This window comes from Amblyomma americanum, chromosome 10 (genome assembly GCF_052857255.1).
Source record: "Amblyomma americanum isolate KBUSLIRL-KWMA chromosome 10, ASM5285725v1, whole genome shotgun sequence".
NCBI lineage: Eukaryota > Metazoa > Arthropoda > Arachnida > Ixodida > Ixodidae > Amblyomma > Amblyomma americanum.
In genome coordinates, this window is record NC_135506.1 from 43934495 (window position 1) to 43961377 (window position 26883).

Sequence of the window (26883 nt, forward strand, 5' to 3'; positions counted from 1 at the left end):
TTAATCGCAAAGGAATCCTAGTTTATCCGGGCACAATACCCGTTGGCTAAGCGCTCCCGGCCTGCTGGCGACCCAGTACGTCTCTGCACACAGTAGCATGAGAGCATGGGGTTTAAGGACACCGGGCATGCACCCCTATCGGTTTCCCCCTAAGTGTGAAATGTATGCCAGTCAGTCTCCAAAAATTCCGAGTTGCGAGAGAAGATACCCATACTACCAGGTTGGGATTGGTCTTATAAAGATTAGTTTACACCCATTTAAAACAAATTTGATGCTAAAAGGTACCCACGTGGTGAACAGCTTTTATGATAACAGACAGCTTAAAATCCGAAGCTGTTGTCATAGTGTTCAAATTTCTGCTTTTCGTTCCAGCTAAGATCGAGAAAACTTCGTAAAGCCTCTCATGAAAAAAAAAATGGTTCCTCATTGCTTCCTCAGACGTATTCATTTCCCTAACCTCCGTAGCTTAGTTCGTAAGGCAAACGAAATTAAAAACAAGAAAAAAAAACAAGTGAAACACTGATGATATTGTGGGGGAGGTTCCTGTACGGGTTAGGAATGTGACGTAGATAGATCGCTTACAGCAAGAAGCTTCCGTTGATCAGCGTGTGGCCGAGGCGAAATGCTGCCGCCGCGAATTCGTTAAGCATGGTGGCGTCCACTGTGGGGTCGTAGGTCGTGAAGCCGGTTGTTTTGGGCGCCAGCTGAAAGCTAGTCATGGCAGCCGAGCCTATCACCGCGGGCAACCACTCGCTGTAGACGATATGCTGGAACTGTGACTCCACGATGCGTCTGAAAGAAAAGATATCAGCTCGGACCTGACAAACTGACCGATAATGGGCTAAAAATGCGACCACACAGAATTTGATGTAAACATGTTCTCAGTAGAGATTGCGTTCCGGTGAAAACGTCTGACGTCACTGCTGGGAAGGTGCGTGTGAAAAGGAGGTGCGCGAATATGTGACTTATATCAAGTGTTCAACGTTTTCTCGTCTGCCACGCTTCTGGAGCATAAACATAAAAAAGAGGTTGTAAGTAAAGTTCAAAAGAGAGTCCCGACATGCTAATCCTGAAGTGTTCCTCCATTTTGACATGCTTACCAATGAAAAATCTGCATCAACTTGTCTCCTGCTATCGAGAGCGAAGAAGAAGCGTATTATAGGACATTCACTGTTCTCATCACTTCTACTTAGGCCGACTTGACGAGATCTCTTTCCTTCACAGGATATGAGTAGACCTGCGGCTTTAGGACTGCTGTTTATTAGGTGCATTTACAAGCAGTTGCTGTATTTTGCACTCATAATCATCTTAACTGTTGCCACTCTGCTTATTACGTCCGCACAAACAAGGTAGGTAGGATGTGTAGGCTTTTCCTAGTCTGCCTTATTCTGGTGCACATAACGAGAAATATACACTTCTTCCAGCCATACAGTCATAGAGCATGACGACACTTCTCTCTAAGCCTATTCAAACATTCTGTCTGCCAACCCCCCCTCCCCCCCCCCCCCCCTCCGCAAGTTTCTCTCATATCTGTTCTAGCACCCTGCCTAATATAGGGACCTATCAAGACAAGCATGAAATGCAGCTTCAAACTGTGTACATAAGGCAGGGAAGCTTTTGAAATGAGGAGACCAGGCTTTTAAGAGTGGAGCTCATGTTCTTTGGTTGTGACGACGACTAGCATAATCCTCAGTGCTTTAGCGAAACTGGCCACGCCTGGGAGGCACTGAAAGACATCGCTCAGGAGGAAAGAAAAGAATGGTAGAAAGCAGGCGCTCCTGCGAGGCGAACGCAGACTGAACGACTTACTTGGTGACTTGAAAGAGGGCTTCGTCGTTCGCGTTCACGTTCTGAGCAAAATAGGATGCGAGCAGGTTGTGGTGTCGCAGCCATATGGTGTGCACAGACGTGAGGCCAGGATGCTCGTTGACCCTCTCGTCACCTCGAGACAGAAAGCGGTTTCACCAGAAAAATTACTCGAATGGAATCAGAAATTAAAAAAAAAAACACAAGTAAAAGCAGCTTTCCACATTCCGCCTACGGAAGTTTTTAAAACGTGTCAAGACTTTTCAGAGTCATAAGGAACATAAGAGTCATAAGGAACATAAGAGTCATAAGGAACATAAGAGTCATAAGGAGTATAAGAAACAAGAATTTATAAGTAGGCCATTAGGGAAAGGAAAGTGGTTATGCGATCGCCTTCGATAGGGTAAAATGATTACCTGCTCGGAAGCAATACCGCCCTTTGCTTGGGTCGCTGCAGCGATCTCTGGTAGGATAAAAACTTCGGGGAAGAAGAGCGCCAGCACCGGGAACTTGTTGGTACTTCAGCAGTCCTGCACGGGAAAGGATGTTATTGTGTGTTTTTAATTTATTCACATGTGTCCATACCGTACTTCAGTCAGCACGAAGTGGTTATTAAGAGTACATTAACAGAGGCATGAGCCGCACTTCGGACATTTTAGTGCAACTACTGTTGCATGATGCAACCGGTGTGATCGCGCATTTTTATTTCACTCGTATAGTAGCAAATATTCAATTGCTTCAACAAATAGTGAGTTTCGTGACAGAGCGCAGGCAGTCCTTTAAAATATCCATCAAGTAGCAATACATTGTAGAGAGGAGGTTTGTCAGAATGTTCTTGATAATCACAAAGTGAACAGGGGAGGGGAAACCTCAGGGTGCTTGCCGACGTTTCGACAAGCGGACTGGTCTTCGTCCAGGCAAAGCGTTCATCATTGGCGGGTTTAAATAGGACCTTCACTTCGAAGAGGAACGCTCGGTGAGGGGGAGGAGGGTGTGAAGTGGGAATGGTGTTAGGATCAGGAGGGTGAATTCTGTCCAGGCTGCAAAACTTTGAAAAGATTAAGGCCAGCTCAGCAGAAGGGAATTCGGGGTTGTGGAGCGCGGGGAGATATCGGTCGGCGCGCAATTTCGGATTACGCCTGAAATTGTAAGAATCTGTTGCATCACAGCACCAAGGATTATCACGTTTTCGAAATTATAAAAAACTGATACGGACATCACTAGTGGCCAGCTACAAACCTCTTCCAAATGCCTTTCTTTAGTAGGTAAAATGGTAAATATTAGAAATTAGTTAACCAGGCTGGCCGTTAACATCGTTCAAGTTTTTTTCTGACGTATGCCAACGCCGTAAAAACCCACCTGGCTAGCTGAAAAACTTTTTAAGGATTAGTGACGGGCTTTCTCGAAACACCTGGTATTAGAAAGGTACAACAACGTGGTGTTTGCAAGTTTGCCAGGGGCTGTGCTTTCCTTGAGCAGGAATTCTGCGCAGTATTGACAGTTGAATTACCCGCCCATTTACTAGTAAATGAACTGAATTTCTTATTGTAAAGATGAAATTTAGATAGCAGGTTATAAGGTGAATGTTAATTCTTGATAAAGAATTGAGTGTACTAACCATGCTTCCTAGAAAACTGACATTTTGATACGTCAAATTGGGAAAAAATGCGTCAAAACTCGGCAAACATGAAGCTGGTCTGAAATGGTCTTAGCTGAGAGATCCTTTAGCGAGCAGATGAGATCGACATTGCAACTGTATCACGTTAAAGTGCGGGAATTGTCACAGGACGAATTAAGCATGTCATTACGTGTGATACAAACCTCCACTAAGGAGTCGCAGCCTTGTGGTGTCGTTCTGACTGCTGCCGTAGATCTGAGAAGCGTCAATATACGACGTCAAGATGTCCTGCTGCTCCCTGTATCCTGAGAAGAGAATGTGCGTTCTCACATTGCGCGTGGTCTTATGGCAGGGGCATCTTCGACACACAAAATAAACACTACCGAAAAGGATATTTTATAATGCCTGAAAGCTATCGGCATGTATGGGACATAAAGGAAATACCGTGTGCTGAGCCACTCAGGAAAATATATAAAAACAATATCCCGACTAAATCGCTTGCTTGTGGCGGTATTTAGCTTAATTTTGCCTTTAATCTACGCTTGCGTTCGGTATCTGCCTCAGTTGATGAAAATTAATCGAAAGTTCGCATCGTGTGAGATGATGCCGATCCAACAGAGATGGTTTCGCAAAAGCTGTACTGGCAGCGAAGGCTGTCGTCGGCGACTCAATGACAAAAGGAGACTACAACCGGTTCAGGCAGGTGCCCTACCACATTGTCGTATAAAATTAAAATTACCACTGAGTGGCCCCTCTGTGTGAAATTTGAGTGCGAGTAAGCCTATCGTTTAGCTGGCTCATTTTTTAAAGATTTTCTGTGAGCGACGCAACACTTAGTCGCTGGTAGACAGCCGCTGGCTGTGGATATTTTTTCATGGTTTGGGCTTTCAGGGAGAGTGATAATAAGCAAAATGACAGGGAGGACGACCAGATTAGGATCCTGTTTGCTACCCCGGATTTGGAGACGGGTCGGAAGTGGGGGAGAGAAGGGGGGGGATTGCTCAGGCTTCACATGCCTACACAGGGTATATGGGATTTCGGAGACTCAAACCCTCTATTACTGTGCTGAAAATTGTCCCCAGCAAGATTTCGCCGGGATTAATATTAAAAATCGTATTTCTATAGGTTAGGCTAGTGACGTTCTTTGGGAAAACTGTTTGGAGCGAATTTATTTCAAGAAGGACAAGTTAGGTGTCATTTTTCCAGCTAATTTATGCTAAACGATCACAAAGTGAAGTGCCAAAAACGAGGTTTATCTGAGTTGGATGCATTGGGCCAGAAACTAAACTGTTTCCATGGCCCACTCTTATAAGTCAGGCAGCTTCAGGAGCAGTTGCATTTAAGCGTCTGCAAATGTGCCACGTGTTTCCATGGCCCCCTCTCATAAGTCAGGCAGCTTCAGGAGCAGTTGCATTTAAGCGTCTGCAAATGTGTCACGTGCTTCCATGGCCCCCTTTCATAAGTCAGGCAGCTTCAGGAGCAGTTGCATTTAAGCGTCTGCAAATGTGCCACGTGTTTCCATGGCCCCCTCTCATAAGTCAGGCAGCTTCAGGAGCTGTTGCATTTAAGCGTCTGCAAATGTGCCACGTGTTTCCATGGCCCACTCTCATAAGTCAGGCAGCTTCAGAAGCAGTTGCATTTAAGCGTGTGCAAATGTGTCACGTGTTTCCATGGCCCACTCTCATAAGTCAGGCAGCTTCAGGAGCATTTGCATTTAAGCGTCTGCAAACGTGCCACGTGTTTCCATGGCCCCTCTCATAAGTCAGGCAGCTTCAGGCGCAGTTGCAATTAAGCGTCTGCAAATGTGTCACGTGCTTCCATGGCCGCCTCTCATAAGTCAGGCAGCTTCAGGAGCAGTTGCATTTAAGCGTCTGCAAATGTGCAACGTGTTTCCGTGGCCCACTCTCATAAGTCAGGCAGCTTCAGGAGCAGTTGCATTTAAGCGTCTGAAAATGTGCCACGTGTTTCCATGGCCCACTCTCATAAGTGAGGCAGCTTCAGGAGCAGTTGCATTTAACCGTCTGCAAATGTGTCACGTGTTTCCATGGCCCCCTCTCATAAGTCAGGCAGCTTCAGGAGCAGTTGCATATAAGCGTCTGCAAATGTGCCACGTGCTTCCATGGCCCCCTCTCATAAGTCAGGCAGCTTCAGGAGCAGTTGCATTTAAGCGTCTGCAAATGTGTCACGTGTTTCCATGGCCCACTCTCATAAGTCAGGCAGCTTCAGGAGCAGTTGCATTTAAGCGTCTGTAAATGTGCCATGTGTTTCCATGGCCCCCTCTCATAAGTCAGGCAGCTTCAGGAGCAGTTGCATTTAAGCGTCTGCAAATGTGCCACGTGTTTCCATGGCCCACTCTCATAAGTCAGGCAGCTTCAGGAGCAGTTGCATTTAAGCGTCTGCAAATGTGTCACGTGCTTCCATGGCCCCCTTTCATAAGTCAGGCAGCTTCAGGAGCAGTTGCATTTAAGCGTCTGCAAATGTGCCACGTGTTTCCATGGCCCACTCTCATAAGTCAGGCAGCTTCGTGAGCAGTTGCATTTAAACGTCTGCAAATGTGTAACGTTGAAAGCCAGACAGAGCCTTTAGTGCTGCTGATACTATCAAGAACAAAATCAAACGCGGACACAGCACCGCTGCATGCTAAGGGTCATGGAAACAGAAAATGAGAGCGATGCCAGCACATAGTCCCTGTTTTACTGAGAAGGAAGGCTGTGAGCGTGTGGTGGTTAGACGTTCGGCCTCAAGTGAGACTACCGTGTGGTGCATGCGTAAGGTGGATATATGTGTGAAATTTTTGATCAAAACCTGCATTCTTTACCCTGACTCTTCTCAGTGGTTTCTAACCACCACCTGGGAACGTTTACGTACTTTTGCTGTCGATAAACAGGTGTACAGATGAAGTTCAAGTATGGGCTCTAGCAGCAAACACGGGGGAAGAAGCCAGCCCTGTGGGATATAAATAGTACGGGGTGTGCAGTGTGGCTTCGTGCACTGCGATTGCTCCACGAGGCACTGTATACTCCGTCGCACGGATTGTTCACACTGTAGGACAAGCTACATGTGCGAAGAGACGACTTTCATAACTGCGCAATTCTCACGCGCTCCGGGAGGCCAACCCCAACGCCTTGTGTTAGGTCTACGATCACTGCCCCTTGTGTGCGGTGTCCATATGCGCCTCAAGTGCTATTGTAGTGCTAATATTAATTCAATCAATGATGAAGATTTTATTCTTAACGCTGAAGCAGTTAGGACGACATAAAGAAATGCATGTTATGTCGCTTGATTACATTCTAGCTTTGCAACAATTTTCCGTGAACTCTTCCTTGTGTAATGCCGGCAGGCATAATTTCATGACAAGTGCGATATCTGCGGGCAAATTTTTGTCGTATTTATGCATTTAAAATGGTATACACGAAATAAAAACGAGCTCTGCATACCTAGTTGGCAGCGGGAGCAAGGAGCCGACCGTGGTACGTTCATGCAGGTCCTCCCGAATTGAGAGAAGAACGGGTCATCGGCAGGGATGTCGATGGAGAAGCACTCAGGCATGTTCCGTGTAGCCGCCGAACAGCAGTCAATGACGTTGTTGGGATCTGGGCAGAAGGACGGTACGCACAAATGGCGCGGGTTGCTAGAACCAGTCATGTGGACATCGGTTTCTGTCGAGGCGGACACAAGTAACCTATTTCACCGTTTTACAAAGTATTCCGCATAATTCAGCATTTTTTCCTTGTTTACTGTAAGCAATTAAGAGATGAATGGTGCAAAAGCAGAGTTAATGATCTAAAGAAAAAAAAGAAGTAGAAACGATAAACGCACTCGTGAAAGGTGCTAAAACATAGCAATAACGTTGTGTTATGTATAGGTACGTGGTGTATCAGGAGCCAGCGCTATGGTGATGCAACTGTTCTCTTTATTTACGCAGTGAAATGTCTTAGTAAACTGCTCTGTATCAGGAAACTGCATCGGATGATAAATGAAGTAATTGCTTGGGCATATATGTGCATTTTTCTAAGAACAGGGCTGCAATTTTGTGAGCGTGGGAGTGCGCTGTGTGCGTAAATTTGGCGGAAAGTTTTTGACACATTCAGGGCATTTCCGTGAAATACGAGGGGCCGAGCATGCACAAGCAAATTTTCAGAATTCATCAATGGTGGTACATAATGCGTGTCTGAAAACGTTACCGTATTATTGATGATGATTATGGATTTTTATGGCACAAGGGCATCTACGGTCAAAGAGCGCCATGACACAAGGTATTTTCCATTTCTCAAGGTGAGGTCAAAGACCCATTTCCCAAGCATTTCACCCTAAAGAAGCCGAGCACCAGGCAGGGGAAAGCTTGTACCCATTGTATGACCGGAGGGTACCCGGCGGCACTGGGGATCGAACCCCGCACCTCCCGCATGCGAGGCGGATGTTCAACCACTTGGCCACCGCTGCGGTGTCATCGTATTATTAATGCCTTACATCACAAAAACAGGAACTACTCGTGCTCTGTGGACATGGATTGTAATTACATACATGATAAAATTGTAAGCGTAATATCATCCTCTACCGTACAAGACAGCATTCTGTTTTCACCCTGAAGACGTAAGCTGCTTGAAACAAAAAAAAGCACAGTACCTAAACCACGTGCAGAACAGACTGCACTACTCTCTCTTAAAAGTCCAAGGTTTTGAAGCTTAGTAGAAAGTGCTTGAATTTTGTAACGGTGATGGAGCGCTCATGCCAAGTAAAAATGTTTGAGGTCGACCCGATAAATTTAAGATATTGAATTCTTAATAACACCACTCGAGGTGACAACCGGTGCCATTTTCTCGTACGAATCATGTCATACGATTCGTGTGACGTCGATTGTGAGGGGCTGTAGTTGGCTGGCCGTGAAACGTCACCCCCTCTAATTTAGATTAAAAACCACAATGACGTTGGTAGACGACACAGGCGAAGAAAGTACGCGGAGGCATGAGTGGTGTGCAAGTAGCGTCTCGCCGGACGAAACGTCACGCTTATGTTGACCCCATCGCAACGTGCAAGGGCTGGGAAATTCCACCAGTACCATGCAATGGGGGTGAGTGTGCAATGAATGTTTACTGTCTTGATACGACAGAAGGAAACAGCGCGGACACGGGAGATTTAAGATACTCGGTACAGGCACTGTGTCCTTCATTTTCATCGTTCTATACCCGTGCTGTTTCATTGTCATGTCAAACCAACTCTCTTGGTATTGTAAACAAAGTGGAGAGGGGAACAAAGATACTGTGCCACCTACTTCCAAGGTTGACGATCTCCTGCGGGTCGGGTTCCAGTGGTGCCAAGGCAAAGTCGTGGTCGATGAACTGTCCCACCTGCATCACCATGTGCGTGATGTCGGTGGCCGGGTTGTTGGCGTCTGGATGAACGGTGTAGGATATCTTGCGCGCGTTGGGCAAAGCAGCCCCATTTGCTGCTACTCGGGGTTTGCTGATACCTGAAAGTTACCGGTGGTTTCAAGCCTTCGATAACAAGTCAAGCCAGCAGCCTTGCCGCTATGCCGTGAAAATAATACACATAGCAAAGTCCGCAGTGACGGCTAAGTGAAATGAAGTTACGATGTTTAACTACAGATTAAGGAAACGCTGAGGTAATCCTCGGTGGATCGGTTGAATGCGTTTTCAAGTATTCTTAATATGTCTTTATTTGCATTTTTACAATAGAGTGTATTGCTTCATTCGATAACTCCCACACTGATTGCTCTTTTTCTAGTGATCGCATAGTTAGGTTCGTTATATCCAAGTTCGGCACAATAAAGTTCGCCATATCCGAGGTGGTACACTTTAGTTGGTTACATTCGAGATGGCATATTAAAGTTCGTTATAATCGAGTTGGCGATGTGTGACGACAGTCGCCATTTCTGCTCGCATAGACCTTTTAATGCTAAACCATTAATAACAACCGTTCGAACCGCGAGTATAGCATCCGGTATTCTTGAGGTACTAAACGGTGTCGCCATCTTACATGAAAAGGTGCGCGGATACCCACCGCATATCTAGGTCTTTGTAGAATAGCGATACAAATTGCGCACATTGCCAGAGTCCATGTAGGACGTCTGTTGTCAGGCCACTAACGCATTTGTTATCTAAGTCCCATCGCAGCTGCAGGCGATCCACTGCCTGCAATTGAAACCAGCACAAGCAAGTCGTAGGCTGGATGCAAAGCTATTCCCAAGCTGGGCGATCGCTGTCAAGACTGCATGTTCACACAGGAAGCCTTACTCAGGGACATCATCTCCTGTACTACACCGAAGGACAGCAACTTCAAAGAACTAGTGTACCTCAAAGCATCTCATAAACGAAGCGCGTGCTCGAAGTTGCGTTGATTACATACCCTCTCGCATTTCATCTGCATCGATAACTCTGGGCGATTACTGGCAAGACTGCATGTTCACACAGGAAGCCTTACTCAGGGACGTCATCTCCTGTACTACACCGAAGGACCGGAACTTCAAAGAACTAGTGTACCTCAAAGCATTTCATAACCGAAGTGCGTGCTCGAAGTTGCGTTGATTACTGGCCCTCTCGCATTTCATCTGGATATGCAGGATTGCCGTGGCGTGAAGGGACTTACCGTCGCTGTACGCGGGGCTGAGCAGGCGATTCATGCAGGAACCCGCTCGTCCCCAACCAGGCTTCTGGATGTTGTTGCAGCTACCGTCGGCTTCACGGTACTTCTTGGTCGAGCTGCATACCAGGTTAGGCTGTGGGCATGTGTTGGCCAGCGCTGAACCAGACACGCTACCATTTCCCAGCTCGTTGGTGTCCTGCCGGCCTTCTGCACCGTCAGCGCTAGGGGTAGAAGGAAAAAGTCAATCTTAAGCGAAGTTCGCACTTACACTTGGGAACCAGTGCGAAAGTGCGACTGCTCTTGCACTGCTCTGTTCTGTGATTTTTTATTTTGTTTTTTCTAGGTATACAATTAGTTTTATAGATATGTTTGATCTGCCGTCTCTTGCGTTGTCCTTTTCTGTGATTTTCTTAGACTTGTTTTCTAATAATAAGAATAGAATGAATGTTTCATAAGGAAGTTGTGTCGTACAAACATTTGCATTCTGATCATTATATTGTTTATGTATGTGTATATAAGTGCTCCTTGCTGTTGTGTTCGAGTGGTGCTTAAGGCCCAGTCAGGTGGATTGATTTTCGCCTTTTGCCCTCTGCACCATGACACTGTGTTGTCTGAATTTCTTGAATTAAAAAAGTCATTCTATTTGTGGAAATGACTGCCGTCACTTGAACCCTATCAGTTGCTTAGTGCCTGTCTTTTTAGAACGCAGTTCTTAGGTGCCCGTTCCTGCGTTGAGTGGCGTACTACGGCGTCGGCCTCGGCTTAACCGAATGAACAAGCGTATCGAAGGATTTAAGTTTATCTCTCTCTTTCTAATCAGGCTTCTGAGATTGATACACCGGCGGTGTTCAGAGATGGATTTGAATGACAGATTCAAGTTCACATAAATTTTGGCCGCATCAAAATGGCCATTCTCCTCCAATATTTACGCCTTTTCTAATGCGAGTAATAGCGCACTATTATATCTAATAACTCGACTGCCAGAAAACCTAGCTACGTGCGATACCATACTACTATTACTACTACCAATGCTGGTACGAGTGCTCTCCAGCTTAAATAACCAGTGGCTATATTAATAACAACGCAAATACCACGAATAGCACTACCTGCAACTCTGCTACTTCACCCATGTTTCATTACTAGAAACTACTGCTCCTATATCCTTTGGGACCAGCGCCTCCAGGACTCTTGAGTGGTAACCGAAGCCAGTAGCTTTGTTATTATTCATCGCATCAAGACCGAATTTGTGGAGCTGAAAAGCACTCACGTACAGCGCGTTACTGAAATGAGACACTCCTCGTACGCGCTTCGACTGATTTCCGCGTATGTTGGAGACAGTACATGCTACTCCAACTATTGCCACCAACCTCTTGAGCAGCTCCCTGGTGGTCTCCTCAAAGAGCCTGGCCACCTCCGCGTTCTGCACCGCTTCCTTGGTTGCTCGGCGTGTGTGGGCATGTCTCTCGGAGGCGAATGGGCAGCCACTGGAAGACCTTCCTGAGACTTCATGGCCTGCGAGTACAGCGCGAAATTTCTGTCTCACTGCTCTGTTCACAAGTGCCGAGGATTATGTGGAGTCTGCAAGAGCTCCCTTCGAAGTGCCAGAGAGTGCTTTCTGCTGTGCCTTGCGCCACACCTCGAACTGCGACTGCACACCATGTATGAGTGGCTAAGCTCAGTATCGACAAATGAGGCCCCAGAATTTTACTAACCGGCACTATAGCCTTCCCAAGAAGGAAGGAAGGAAGGCCTAAGACGTTGCTGGCACGTACCCACTACGGGGGAGTGGCCAAGACACAGGCGGTTAATTGCTGGATACAGGAAAGTTTTGACGGGAAAAGGAGTGGTAATAGGATACTTCGAAATGGCAATACTTCTTCTTCGTCTTCTTCTTCCTCTTAAAACATACACGGCCACTTCTTCTTCATCTTCATTCAGATCATCCAACTTGTATGCGTGCGTTCGCTTCTTCTAATGCGTTTCGTCCACCTCTTCCGGCCCTGAGGCGTTCCCAATGTAGTGTCTCTGAAAGATCAATCTCGCACTAATCTCCCAATTTTCTCTTTGGTCGTCCCGAACACTTTTGCATTCAATGTGTATTTAGAACACCGTTCTGCCGACATGTTACGACCAAAAATGCGCTTACTTCTTCCTTCGCCATTCCTACTTTCCTTTTGCGGTGGTCGCAATTTTTTTTTAACAGCGATTCCACGAACGAGTGTCTTATTATTGTGTCGGTCCAGCGTTGCCTCCACTGAGAATTTCTTCTCTTAAACATTTATCTATACCCCGCTTTCTACACCTCTTATTTGGCCGTCCGTGTGGCTGCTTTGCTTTGATGTCGAACTCTACCATTTTGCTTTCAGGCATATTCCAAAGAAAAAAGCCAATACTCTAAAACAAAAGAAGAGTTGCGCAATGACTACTCATTGGCGTTCATATGCTTTGCAACTACGTTACCTGCAGACTTTGTAGCGTACGTGTACAGTAAGGAATGCAGTAAACTTGTTCAAAAACATGCACATGAAATTGCCATATTTGCTTTCATTTATGAGTAAAAAAGTAAGAAAAGATGCACCAATCTAGCTACAAAGTACAGAGAGCGGCTTAATATGGTTCTCAGCCTACACTACATGCTTGCGTGCGTTATGACGTGGTGTAACCTCTTAGCAAGCCAAGCAAAGCCCTTAAAAACTGAATGAAGGTGGCGATATATCTGTTTATATCATATTTTGTTACCAGTATGTTTTGGGAACTATTTTAATTATTTGCGTTAACATGTAACGCTGACGTAAAATAAATATTTTGTCTGTTTTAACTCAAATAATCCCTCTCGGGGAGGATAAAAATTCAAGAACAACGCCACTGCTGCCCCGTCCTTCCCCCCATCTTTCCTACTCCTCAATCACCGTGAATAGAATTTTAGAGCAGAAAATCAAGAACTAATTCACTTTGTCACTTCGACAACCATCGCATAGTGAACTGTCGGCTGTTCCCGTTGTCAGTTATGTGGCCCCTTTCCTGACAATACACAAACATATTTGTCGTGTCCACGCGCCACCACTAAGCCTGTGCACTACCGCAGACAGTCCTACTCCACAATCACCCCTCAATGCCCTCTATTCTAACGAAATAAGAACCGTTCTGCCTATTTAACAGCTTTTGTTTACCTCCGCCAAACCCCGTGCCTAGTGATGGCTGCATCAAACAAGCAGCTTGACGCATTGAACACCTGATTGAAACCCTCTACTCAGACCAGAGACGCACAGCCGAGAAGTTGTATTGAAAGTTTTTCTCTCCCTTAATCTATAAATTGGACTTGCCGTTCAAAGCATGATTTGAAAAAAAAATCTACGAGAAGGAACGAGGAACACCGTACCGCCAGCTTCTCGCTTAGTCCGTAGGCGGTTCAGGTCGCTCTCGCGTTTCACCCGCAGGGATTCCCTCGCCCTCTCCGCTGCGGCGTCGATTTCGGCCGGACTCGGTTGCCAAGAGAGCACCGAGGACAGACACGCCACCATGATGACAGAGGCAGCCACATACCTGCGAGGTGGAATCACCTGTGATCAACCAAGCAGCCCACACCGAGCTCCCTATAAGGATATAAGAGGCAAGCTTAATATCATCTGTTGCGTGTTCTGATCAATTACTGGACATCTTACGGTTGGTTGTTTGGCCTCCAATATATATGGCACATACTCACTGCGGGCTGTGGCCAGGACACATGTGGTTAGTTGCTGGAAACAGGAACGTTTAGAAGGGGAAAAGAAGTAGTAATAGTATATAGGCTGACAGATTTGAAGACGCAAAGACAGGGGTACTGATAACTTGGAGTTCGAAGACGGGACAATGGCTTAATGTGCGTGACCGCACACAACGCCTGTAATGTTTCATCTTCTCACTGACTGGGAGCGGGAAGAGAAAAAAAAGAAAAAAAATCAGAATGGGAGTCGCTGCATTTCTTGAAAGAAATTTTGCACAACAGAGCGCACACTCCTGTCGCTTCGTCCAAGCAAAGAAGCGCCAATGGAAAGAACAACCGCAGAGGAGAAAGGCAGACCCAGTTGAAGAAACGGAATTTGTAATAGGCGCCTCATCAAAGAAGAGAAGCGGTGGCAGAACCGCAGGAAATGAGCTATTGTCTCAGGTTCGGCATAAAAAGGTCACAGTGGGGAAACCATCAGGCTGCATCCGCAGCGTCAAGACGGCTTTTTCGTCGTTGTTTTCGTCTGGAAAAGTCCAGGTGAAATTTTTGGAATGTAAGCAGTAGGTTAAATGATATATAACGCACAGTCCACAAGGCGGAACTATTGGGTTCTACGAATCCGAGGGTTTCTGGTTGTTTGCTTTCTCCTGGGGATCTTTACGGGCGGCAAAATCCCAGTACGCGGGCATATTTACATTTCGCCTTCATAAAAAGCGCCAGCCATGTCCCGGATCGAAATCGTAACTTAGCTATCAGCAGCCGTACATCAAAACCACCAAACGACCGCAGGTTAGGATAGTAAATGACGGAAGAAAAATAGCCAGAGGGTATTCCTGTGAATTTAGTTAAGTTCACATCGTGCAATATACGGCACTCACTTGTATTGATATCCCATCCTCCTATTTAAAAAAAAAATGCGTCGCCCTAGTAAAACACATAGAGCCGAATGATTTTTCTCGTGAACCATGTAGTAGGACTTCTGTAGAAATCGTGGACGTGTTAAGTTCCGAAGTGGTGGTGACGAGAGTTCTAGAGAGCTTCAAGAGATTTGGAATGCGGTGATGCATAATGAGTTACACAGCATAGTCCGGACCGGAACACCTTCGGCGCTTTACTTTTGAGGGCGGTTGTACGTAGAAATGTGCAACAAATTTCGTCATGGTAATATTTATAACTACAATTTCTATAAATTCTTGACAGAGATAAAAACCTTCCCGGTGTCTTCAAGGACGCATGGACTACATGCAACGCATACACACATTGAGATTTTTCGCCCACGCTCTGGCGTCTGGTTGCTGGATTTCGTGTGGTGACAAGCAAGCTAAGCAAAGTGCGCAACTTCGGTTCACAATCCGATGTAATGCACTGCTGAAATCTTGGTCTTGAAATCGCCGCCGTCATTTTTAAACGTACCTATAAACTTGCTGAAAGTAGAATTTTTATATCCCCGTCAGTGAGATTGCCCTTTGATTGCCCGAATTAACCGTAACACCTTTTAATGCCAGTAATATCTTGAACCCTTATTGCCGTATAAAAACAAGGGGGCTACCCCGACAAAGATTCTTACCGAAAAGGCGTGACCCGTGCCATCGTAGACAAGTGGGCGGTAAATCCACTTACCGCGAACGGCTCGCAGGTCGTTTTTAAACACTGGCCGCCTTAAGCCACGTGCTGATGGCGGGGGGGGGGGGGGGCATGGTACAGAGAGAAGTTCACGGGGCTGATGCAGCTGTTCGGGCCATTAATAAAAGCCCTCCCAAACAGTGTAAAGTTCTCCGAAGCAATGAAAGTCATGACTTTAAAAAACAATTCGAGTAGGTGCTGGAATGAGTCAGCCAGTGAGAGAGGGAGCGGGATAATGTGGACGTGTGTGAAAGAACTGAACATAATTTAACGCAGATTAAGGTGTACTGTGTAGGGTGGAAAAGGGTGTCTAGTCTACTGTGTCCAGCCCTACAATATGTAATATGAGTTATATTATGCGCCTTGCTAAGTCAATGCACGCTGCTGTTTTTAGATTGCGGACTCGCATTCAGCCACAATAAAAAAAACACGAATGTGAGATAAGTGCGTCACAAAAGGTACGTTTGCTGCTTGAGCCCAGATGCGATGGGGGGGGGGGGGGGGGGGTGAATATGGCACTCAGCTAATAACCAAGTGCGAAATAAAGCGGTTTTCACATTACCCGCCAGCACACCTAGTATGGAATATGCGTTCGTAGAAAAAAAAGGTGTGCACAGTCGTCTCCCAGGCAGCTTGCTCTCGGGGATTGCAATTTTTCGTGGGCGGTGTTCTCCGAAAATTCAAAGAGGAATAGCGTTCAAAACACGCTGCACGAAGACACACTGCCGTTAGGAACACAGCATTGAGTCACAATAAACCCGGATCTTTTTACTGCAGTCATCATACATTTTACGTAGAAAGCATGTAGTTCTCCAGGTATTTGTTTCAAATCTGTAACGCAACAACATCGCTATAAATTGACGCCTAACAACGCTGATCCACGGCCTAAGGGTGCTATACGCAGCTCTGCAGAGCACGGCCGAAATAGAAAATTAGGCTTCGCGGAAGAATGAGAACAAGCCGCACTTTTGCTCAGAGGACAAAGACATGGCGCTGTTTTTACGTCCTGCACTTACAAAAACGGTCTATAGACTTCGTAAGCCTATATTGCTCTCCTATCGATATTTCTTTTTGTCTATTCATAGTCAACAGATTATTTATAGACAAAAGTGTACTAAAATTTTGTGTGTGGCCACAAATCTATAGATTGTCTGCCGACTGTCTATAGGCTTTGAATTGTCTATGGACTGTTCTCTGGGGTTTGTCTACAGACAGTCGAAGTCGATAGACTTTATAGACAGAAGCATATGGACAGTCGACAGACTGTCTAAAGAAACTTTTGTAAGGGTATGAACGCCATAAGTCATTGAACATGAGTTCAGAGGATCTAAATGAGCGGATGCAGTAAAGAAATCTACATAGAAGGTTGTATGACAGATCTAAAATTTGCCTCGCACACAAGGAAGCATCGAGGCTGGTGTGACTACACCCATATGCGGAATGGAAGTTGCATAGCCTACACTTTTATATGTCACGTTCCATTCACGAGTACCTGGCAGCGCTGGCACATCATCTGTATCTGTGCTTTATACAGAAACCGAAAATGGATGTCACTAGAAGGACAGACAGCCTTCAGGCTTCACGATCGTCGGAGTGGGAAGGTTCGTGCTAAATTATTCTTACCTGCTAGTGGAGAATTCATCGCCGAGGTCACTCCAATCTCTGGTTGTGCAAGGTCACGAAAGCTTCGGTGGCGGGCGAAAGAAGTATTTGCTATGAGCTAGATAAGCTATGGAGCTAGTGAAAGAAAAGCGCAACGTGGACAGTCTGGTTCTACGGCACGTGTCGGTGCCAGCCACTTCACACTAGAACCTGCAGCATAGTCTATGGCAAATAAATACACGCACTCTACTTAGCTGCATGCAGTGGTATTTATAAGATTCGGAGCATCCAAGGAAAGAAGGTGAAGACCTTCATAATCTTTATTACCGGCCCAGTTTCAGATGCTAGGGGCGTGACCATGAAGCCAACGAAAACGCGAATTATTAAGCAAGAATGAGGAGGACGAGGGACAAGTTTATTAAACAGAAGGAATTGAGCGAGCTTATTGTCGGGGCCCTCATTCCAGGGCTGCACTGGCTTTAGCTAGCTTGTGGACCTGTTGGATGACAGCCGTTGGTCCTCCAGCTTATCGCTGGTCACCAGCGCCTCCCTCCGCTCAAAAGGCGTGTTCGGCGTCCAGAGATTGTTCGGTTTGGCTCCACATCCTTTCGAAATGTGGAAGAGTGTAGCGTGACCCGGGCACTAGGGCCACGTGTCGGAGGAGGAGGAGAAGGACTTTAATGGAACAGGAGGATGTCTGCCTGGTTGTCGGCCTGGAGGTTTGGAAAGGTGTGGGAGGAACGTATATGCAAAAGCTGTGCTCATTAGCGTGATTTGAATACGAATAAATTTATTTATTTGTTCCTCAAAAGTCCAGAAGGAACATTACATGAGGGGTGGGCTGAAAAGGCAATTAGCAAGAATACAGATGATCTTCGATGGCGGTTTTAAATTTGCTGAAGTCGATGATGGTTGCCACTTCGTATGGAAAGTCATTCCAGTCTCGGGCTGTTTTCATGAAAACAGACTGGTGATATGTTTCGGTGCGGGCTTTCACAGGGTAGACGGTGTTAGGGTGACAATGACGGGTGCCTTAGCACCGCGTTCCATAAAATTGCTCTCTTACTTAACATTTGTACGGTCGAAATTGGAGTTTGCATGCGCCGCCTATGATCCCAACTTTGCTAACCTCATTGACACGCTCGAATCCGCCCAGAAACGCACTGCAAGATTCGTTTAATCTAATTTTTCATGCCACACTAGCGTTTCCGCACTAAAGTATCAGCTTAATCTCTCCACATTGGCCTCTCGTCGCAAGATCGGCCGCCTTTCCTTATATCATAAATTTTACCATACCTTTAATCACGAAGTTATTCCCATCACACGCGCTCATCGTATTTCCCGTAATTGTCACCCTACGACTAAAAATACTGTTATCAGGATAAAGGGTTTCTTAAGTGCTGGACGGAACATGTGATTGTGAGAGCAATCACGATCTGACTTCGTCTACGCCCTGTTTCTACACCATGTGCTTATTACTTTATGGAAATATTTTGCCAGTTGCAGTATAAGCGTAGTCAATACTATTCATGAACTGGTAATAAACGAATGTTGGCAGGTGTTTATCATGAATGCAATTCCGGGGACCATAAGCCAGTAGAGCAACCGACGCCTTGCCATTCTACTTCCTATCAAAATGCCGGCGACTACCGAAAATGCTTAAAGTGATAGGACACGTTCTGCTTGCATGCCTTGCATTTAGTGCCGACACACAAACGCTGCGCCATGCACTGGAACGACTTGATTCTCTTCCGATGAGAATATCAAGATTATCAGATGTTTGCCGCTGCAATCGTCGGCTCTCATGGCGTCTGGAAACTGTTCAGCTCATAAGGGGGCGTGCGTACGCTATGCGCTATCACTGTGCAGTACGAGAAGTGCTGTTGGCCTCTGGCGGAATGGCGCATACCCACAGTGGGGAATTGGCCGCGGTGCTGTGGACAATCGAACAGTAGGAACACACGGACGCATTTAAGATTGACGTGGGTGAAGTTTTGTGTTAAATGAAAACTTTTGAAAATTATAACTAACAAAGGCGTCTCTCTCACGCGATGATGTAATTATGAAAATAACCGCACACTGATTTTAGGACGTATCTCCTGGTGCTTGACCCAAAGGAGAGAGGAACCGGAACAGAAAGTGGAAGCCCTGATCGAGCGAGGAGAATTTACAGAAAACAACTTCGCAGAGAAGTCTTGTACTTGACTTCTCCCGCAGCACTGTTCTTTCTCCTGTCTCTTTCTATCATCCCATTTGCTTCCTGTACTGCAGGGTCGCAACGCCGGAATCTTCTTCTGATCTGCTTCCTCGCTTCCCCGTACCCTATCTCTACAAGAGGACGAAAGAGTTCTCTCTCGTATGCGCAAGCGGCGAAGCTTGGCGGTGGTGCCTGCATTGAGCTCATTTAAAAATATATAGTCGCATAAAAAAGCACGTAATTTAACCAAGCACCACACGTTATATGAGGGCAGGCTGCATGTGGTATACCGACAGTCAAGCTGATTTTCTTCAGTCTCGAAGTAGAAGTAAAGAACATTGTTTCTGGGAAATACGAAATTTTCAGACGTGCCGGTTTTCATTTTTGTAATTTAAGAAGCCAAGTTTGTGCGTTAGCATTTTAGTTGATGCCTGACATGGTTCTGTACTTTGGTCTTCTGCGTGCGTCTGTGTAGATGTGGATAAACGTTGGGCCACACGTTACATTTCCGGAAATTATGCCATAATTTGTCGCGTAAGGAACGCGCTCTCATAATGAACGCGCCCCTTACTTTGGCTTTCAAAAGTAAATTATTTTTACCTCGAATCATAAGTGAACTTGTTTCTTCTGCGTTGCAATCTGCTGATGATGATATTGAATACTTGGGGAAGGCGCGTTTTTTTAATGCCGAAAACACTGTGAAGTTATCTTCCTTCTTCTGTAGGCAGTAGCCACATGCAGTGGCTAGGCAGTATGCTTGGCTTCGCTTGGCTTGGCTACGCTGCGCGGCTGCGCGCTCTTGCGAGGCTCGCGGCGGCTGGCACGCGTCTAGGGCTCAGGCCGGTATTCGCCTGGCTGGAATAAAACTGTATCGCTCGGACAGCATACCTCAGGTAGAAGCGTTGAAGTATCTCGGCGTCATTTATGATGCCAATTTGCATTGGCGGCCCCACATCAAAACTAACGTAGAGAGAGGAGAGCGTGCACTAGGTAGGCTACTACGAATAAGTAATAGAAAATTTGGTATGCACCGGGAAACGCTTGTACTTCTCTACAAAGCGTATGTCAGACCCATTTTGGAATTTGGCTGCATACTTTTTTCTGGCTCCCCTTAATATAAGCTTCATCCGTTGCTGCTGCTAGAAAGGCGCGCACTGCGTCTCTGCCTAGGTCTCCCTCAATCAGTCTCCACCGCAGTTCTGTACTTGGAGGCTCGTATTCCCGACCTTAATTCCCGTTTTCACCTTTTAACTGTCAGGACTTTTTTGCGGGAATTTGAGTCCGCTCCTGGTGTGGCTACTCATATTTTCGTCTCCCACCCAGCCCTTTTTTTCTCACTCCTCATTGGCCAAGGTACCGCCTGCCTCAGGTTGTATTTACTCGGAATCTTTTATCCAACATTGGTGTGGATCTCAATTTTGTATGCAGAGTTGGTTTGGCAGCGTCCCCAGTGAATATTACTTTTGATTTTATTTTCCAAACTGATGCGAAGCATCTGCCTGCAAATACATTAACTGGAATCGTCTTTGATCGCCTTGCCCAGTACCCGCAACATACTGCAATTGCTACAGATGCGTCTGGGGCCGACAGGAAGGCAGGGGTTGGTATCTTCTCAGATTCTCTCTCGTGGAACTTTTCGGTTAGAGTACCGGATTACACAACCATATATCTAGCAGAGTATATGGCTCTGGGGCTGGTCGCTTTGAAAATTCCCACAAATGTTTCTCAGGTGATATTCCTCTCAGATTGTCTTTCTGTTTTGCTGGCACTGGAGTCCACACGAGACGCTTTTCTGAGACGCTCACTAAACTTTTTTATTCCTGGATTGGTGAAAGAGGCGCGCTTCGTTTGGATACCAGACCACTGCGGTATTTTACAAAATGAAGCAGCAGACTTTTTGGCAAAATCAGCTCTAAATGCACCTGTTGCCTGCAGAGTCCCTAATCTTGTTCTTTTCGGAATGACTCTATTTCAGCGTTTTCAGTTTATAACCGCCGCGTGCAACGATCCCTTACTCTCTACTGTCGACTACCAACATCTCATGTACCCATGGAAGACTCGTGCGTGTAAAACCCGGCTGTGTGAGGTAGCGATGAGACTCATGCGGTGCAGGATTCCCCGTTTAAATCTTTACTTATGTAGATGCGGGTTCAGTCCCACAAACCTTTGTGCGGCTTGTGGTGAAGTAGAGAGACATTGGAGCATTTCTTACTCTCTTGCCGGAGGTTTGCACATCAGAGGAGAGCACACCAAGAAATTCCCATTACAGTTGGGTCTCACCTTGTCGGTTCCTCTCCTCCTCTCTTTCGGCGCGAGCGCCAGGGGTTTTGCATTGCATCAAGTTTGCGTGTACCTCCACAATTATATAACAGGCACCGGCAGATTCCCTTGCTAATTGTTTCGCAAACTGCCGCATTCAAAAGAGGGTTTGGGTATTTTCATATATTTATTTAATTCTCTGATATTCTCTCCCGATATTTTGTTTCTTCATTTTCTTTTAAATTACTCTGAAATTTTACCCAAGGCACAATCCTTACCTTGATTCCAGTTTATTCTATTCTATGGGATCTTCCCACTGAACCCTGACCAATCGCCCGTCGTGGGTATGTACCATGTGATCAAGGCAACATCAAGAACAAGAAAACTAGTTAGTTCGTTAGTTTATAGGGGTTTAACGTCCCAAAGCAACTCAGGCTATGAGAGACGCCGTAGTGAAGGGCTCCGGCAAATTTCGACCACCTGGGGTTCTTTAACGTGCACTGACATCGCACAGCACACGGGCCTCTAGAATTTCGCCTCCTTCGAAATTCGACCGCCGCGGCCGGGATCGAACCCGCGTCTTTCGGGCCGGCAGCCGAGCGCCATAACCACTCAGCCACCGCGGCGGCCCGGTTGGCGTCTCAACGGTCCTGCTTTCCTCCACTCAACATGATGTCAGAAGCAACGCAATTCCCACAGTAAGCCCAGCCGGGGCTGCTTCCTCTCAATCGGATACCCATCGATGGTGGCACACGTCACAGCAGCGTCTACGGCCTGGACTACGCGGCCAGTCCATGGCGTCCTTCGTCATTCAACCACCCGAGGCCTTCTGTTTCATAACTCCTGCCGACTGGCTGAAATGGCGGAAGCGGTTGGAGCATTTCTACACGGCTTCCGGTCTCTGCGACAAATCAGGGTCACACCAAGTCGACAGGCTACGTCGCCGTAGCTCAGCTGGTAAGAGCACCGGACGCGATATTCGGTGGTCGTGGGTACGGATCCCACCGGCGGTATGGTTGTTTTTTTCTGCCGCTTTATAAGTAATTTTCTTTAAGCGATAGATTTTCTAAGTATTAATATCCCACTGATAAGCACCACACAGAAAAAAATTAAACATTCCCCTATGCACCTTGGTTTCGGTGACTGTTAGCTTCCTTTATAAGTTTGTCAAACCAGCCCCTCGTTTCCTTTACCTTGTCTGCTAATAGGTTAACTAGGGTCTCGGTTCAGGCAGCCTTGATGCCATAGGTAGCATAAGAGGGCACTCGCACAGTTTCCGCACTCGCCGTTAGATGACGTTCTACGTCACACTTGCGGTATTACAGGACGTGCTACGTCCACCGCTATGGACGATGGTGGCGCGAGCACTCTCAAGGTTCGCTTACACGCAAAACATAAATACCCACGAAAGCAGCAGATTGGACAGCCGTCGCCGTAGCTCAGCTGGTAAGAGCACCGGACGCGATATTCGGAGGTCGTGGGTTCGGATCTCACCGGCGGTATGGTTGTTTTTCCTGCTGCTTTATAAGTAATTTTCTTTAAAACCGATTGATTGGCACTAGATATTTAAAAAAAATATATAGAAACATTCCCCTATGCACCTTGGTTTCGGTGACTGTTCGCTTCCTTAATATATATATATATATATATATATATATATATATATATATATATATATATATATATATATATATATATATATATATATATATATATATATATATATATATATATATTAAGGAAGCGAACAGTCACCGAAACCAAGGTGCATAGGGGAATGTTTCTATATATTTTTTTTAAATATCTAGTGCCAATCAATCGGTTTTAAAGAAAATTACTTATAAAGCAGCAGGAAAAACAACCATACCGCCGGTGAGATCCGAACCCACGACCTCCGAATATCGCGTCCGGTGCTCTTACCAGCTGAGCTACGGCGACGTAGCCTGTCGACTTGGTGTGACCCTGATTTGTCGCAGAGACCGGAAGCCGTGTAGAAATGCTCCAACCGCTTCCGCCATTTCAGCCAGTCGGCAGGAGTTATGAAACAGAAGGCCTTGGGTGGTTGAATGACGAAGGACGCCATGGACTGGCCGCGTAGTCCAGGCCGTAGACGCTGCTGTGACGTGTGCCACCATCGATGGGTATCCGATTGAGAGGAAGCAGCCCCGGCTGGGCTTACTGTGGGAATTGCGTTGCTTCTGACATCATGTTGAGTGGAGGAAAGCAGGACCGTTGAGACGCCAACCGGGCCGCCGCGGTGGCTGAGTGGTTATGGCGCTCGGCTGCCGGCCCGAAAGACGCGGGTTCGATCCCGGCCGCGGCGGTCGAATTTCGAAGGAGGCGAAATTCTAGAGGCCCGTGTGCTGTGCGATGTCAGTGCACGGTAAAGAACCCCAGGTGGTCGAAATTTGCCGGAGCCCTTCACTACGGCGTCTCTCATAGCCTGAGTTGCTTTGGGACGTTAAACCCCTATAAACTAACGAACTAACTAGTTTTCTTGTTCTTGATGTTGCCTTGATCACATGGTACATACCCACGACGGGCGATTGGTCAGGGTTCAGTGGGAAGATCCCATAGAATAGAATAAACTGGAATCAAGGTAAGGATTGTGCCTTGGGTAAAATTTCAAAGTAATTTAAAAGAAAATGAAGAAACAAAATATCGGGAGAGAATATCAGAGAATTAAATAAATATATGAAAATACCCAAACCCTCTTTTGAATGCGGCAGTTTGCGAAACAATTAGCAAGGGAATCTGCTGGTGCCTGTTATATAATTGTGGAGGTACACGCAAACTTGATGCAATGCAAAACCCCTGGCGCTCGCGCCGAAAGAGAGGAGGAGAGGAACCGACAAGGTGAGACCCAACTGTAATGGGAATTTCTTGGTGTGCTCTCCTCTGATGTGCAAACCTCCGGCAAGAGAGTAAGAAATGCTCCAATGTCTCTACTTCACCACAAGCCGCACAAAGGTTTGTGGGACTGAACCCGCATCTACATAAGTAAAGATTTAAACGGGGAATCCTGCACCGCATGAGTCTCATCGCTACCTCACACAGCCGGGTTTTACACGCACGAGTCTTCCATGGGTACATGAGATGTTGGTAGTCGACAGTAGAGAGTAAGGGATCGTTGCACGCGGCGGTTATAAACTGAAAACGCTGAAATAGAGTCATTCCGAAAAGAACAAGATTAGGGACTCTGCAGGCAACAGGTGCATTTAGAGCTGATTTTGCCAAAAAGTCTGCTGCTTCATTTTGTAAAATACCGCAGTGGTCTGGTATCCAAACGAAGCGCGCCTCTTTCACCAATCCAGGAATAAAAAAGTTTAGTGAGCGTCTCAGAAAAGCGTCTCGTGTGGACTCCAGTGCCAGCAAAACAGAAAGACAATCTGAGAGGAATATCACCTGAGAAACATTTGTGGGAATTTTCAAAGCGACCAGCCCCAGAGCCATATACTCTGCTAGATATATGGTTGTGTAATCCGGTACTCTAACCGAAAAGTTCCACGAGAGAGAATCTGAGAAGATACCAACCCCTGCCTTCCTGTCGGCCCCAGACGCATCTGTAGCAATTGCAGTATGTTGCGGGTACTGGGCAAGGCGATCAAAGACGATTCCAGTTAATGTATTTGCAGGCAGATGCTTCGCATCAGTTTGGAAAACAAAATCAAAAGTAATATTCACTGGGGACGCTGCCAAACCAACTCTGCATACAAAATTGAGATCCACACCAATGTTGGATAAAAGATTCTGAGTAAATACAACCTGAGGCAGGCGGTACCTTGGCCAATGAGGAGTGAGAAAAAAAGGGCTGGGTGGGAGACGAAAATATGAGTAGCCACACCAGGAGCGGACTCAAATTCCCGCAAAAAAGTCCTGACAGTTAAAAGGTGAAAACGGGAATTAAGGTCGGGAATACGAGCCTCCAAGTACAGAACTGCGGTGGAGACTGATTGAGGGAGACCTAGGCAGAGACGCAGTGCGCGCCTTTCTAGCAGCAGCAACGGATGAAGCTTATATTAAGGGGAGCCAGAAAAAAGTATGCAGCCAAATTCCAAAATGGGTCTGACATACGCTTTGTAGAGAAGTACAAGCGTTTCCCGGTGCATACCAAATTTTCTATTACTTATTCGTAGTAGCCTACCTAGTGCACGCTCTCCTCTCTCTACGTTAGTTTTGATGTGGGGCCGCCAATGCAAATTGGCATCATAAATGACGCCGAGATACTTCAACGCTTCTACCTGAGGTATGCTGTCCGAGCGATACAGTTTTATTCCAGCCAGGCGAATACCGGCCTGAGCCCTAGACGCGTGCCAGCCGCCGCTAGCCTCGCAAGAGCGCGCAGCCGCGCAGCGTAGCCAAGCCAAGCGAAGCCAAGCATACTGCCTAGCCACTGCATGTGGCTACTGCCTACAGAAGAAGGAAGATAACTTCACAGTGTTTTCGGCATTAAAAAAACGCGCCTTCCCCAAGTATTCAATATCATCATCAGCAGATTGCAACGCAGAAGAAACAAGTTCACTTATGATTCGAGGTAAAAATAATTTACTTTTGAAAGCCAAAGTAAGGGGCGCGTTCATTATGAGAGCGCGTTCCTTACGCGACAAATTATGGCATAATTTCCGGAAATGTAACGTGTGGCCCAACGTTTATCCACATCTACACAGACGCACGCAGAAGACCAAAGTACAGAACCATGTCAGGCATCAACTAAAATGCTAACGCACAAACTTGGCTTCTTAAATTACAAAAATGAAAACCGGCACGTCTGAAAATTTCGTATTTCCCAGAAACAATGTTCTTTACTTCTACTTCGAGACTGAAGAAAATCAGCTTGACTGTCGGTATACCACATGCAGCCTGCCCTCATATAACGTGTGGTGCTTGGTTAAATTACGTGCTTTTTTATGCGACTATATATTTTTAAATGAGCTCAATGCAGGCACCACCGCCAAGCTTCGCCGCTTGCGCATACGAGAGAGAACTCTTTCGTCCTCTTGTAGAGATAGGGTACGGGGAAGCGAGGAAGCAGATCAGAAGAAGATTCCGGCGTTGCGACCCTGCAGTACAGGAAGCAAATGGGATGATAGAAAGAGACAGGAGAAAGAACAGTGCTGCGGGAGAAGTCAAGTACAAGACTTCTCTGCGAAGTTGTTTTCTGTAAATTCTCCTCGCTCGATCAGGGCTTCCACTTTCTGTTCCGGTTCCTCTCTCCTTTGGGTCAAGCACCAGGAGATACGTCCTAAAATCAGTGTGCGGTTATTTTCATAATTACATCATCGCGTGAGAGAGACGCCTTTGTTAGTTATAATTTTCAAAAGTTTTCATTTAACACAAAACTTCACCCACGTCAATCTTAAATGCGTCCGTGTGTTCCTACTGTTCGATTGTCCACAGCACCGCGGCCAATTCCCCACTGTGGGTATGCGCCATTCCGCCAGAGGCCAACAGCACTTCTCGTACTGCACA

At 46.3% G+C, this 26883-nt stretch overlaps 1 protein-coding gene across 2 annotated transcripts in view; it reads right to left on the reverse strand.

Moving 5' to 3' along the window:
* LOC144106696 (peroxidase-like) overlaps positions 1-26883 on the reverse strand; it is a 49034-nt gene that overhangs the window by 8970 nt on the left and 13181 nt on the right. The window contains exons 1-10 of one of the 2 annotated variants that reach the window (XM_077639538.1): positions 15301-15415; positions 13407-13570; positions 11395-11539; positions 10031-10248; positions 8697-8894; positions 6862-7017; positions 3628-3729; positions 2223-2336; positions 1810-1942; positions 583-792 (exon numbers count right to left, since the gene is read on the reverse strand). In XM_077639538.1, coding sequence (XP_077495664.1) covers positions 583-792; positions 1810-1942; positions 2223-2336; positions 3628-3729; positions 6862-7017; positions 8697-8894; positions 10031-10248; positions 11395-11539; positions 13407-13570; positions 15301-15323 — 1463 coding nt within the window. In that variant the 5' untranslated portion in view covers positions 15324-15415. Of the gene's footprint in view, positions 1-582; positions 793-1809; positions 1943-2222; positions 2337-3627; positions 3730-6861; positions 7018-8696; positions 8895-10030; positions 10249-11394; positions 11540-13406; positions 13571-15300; positions 15416-26883 lie in introns of those variants that run through there. The other variant, XM_077639539.1, reaches the window with a different exon arrangement.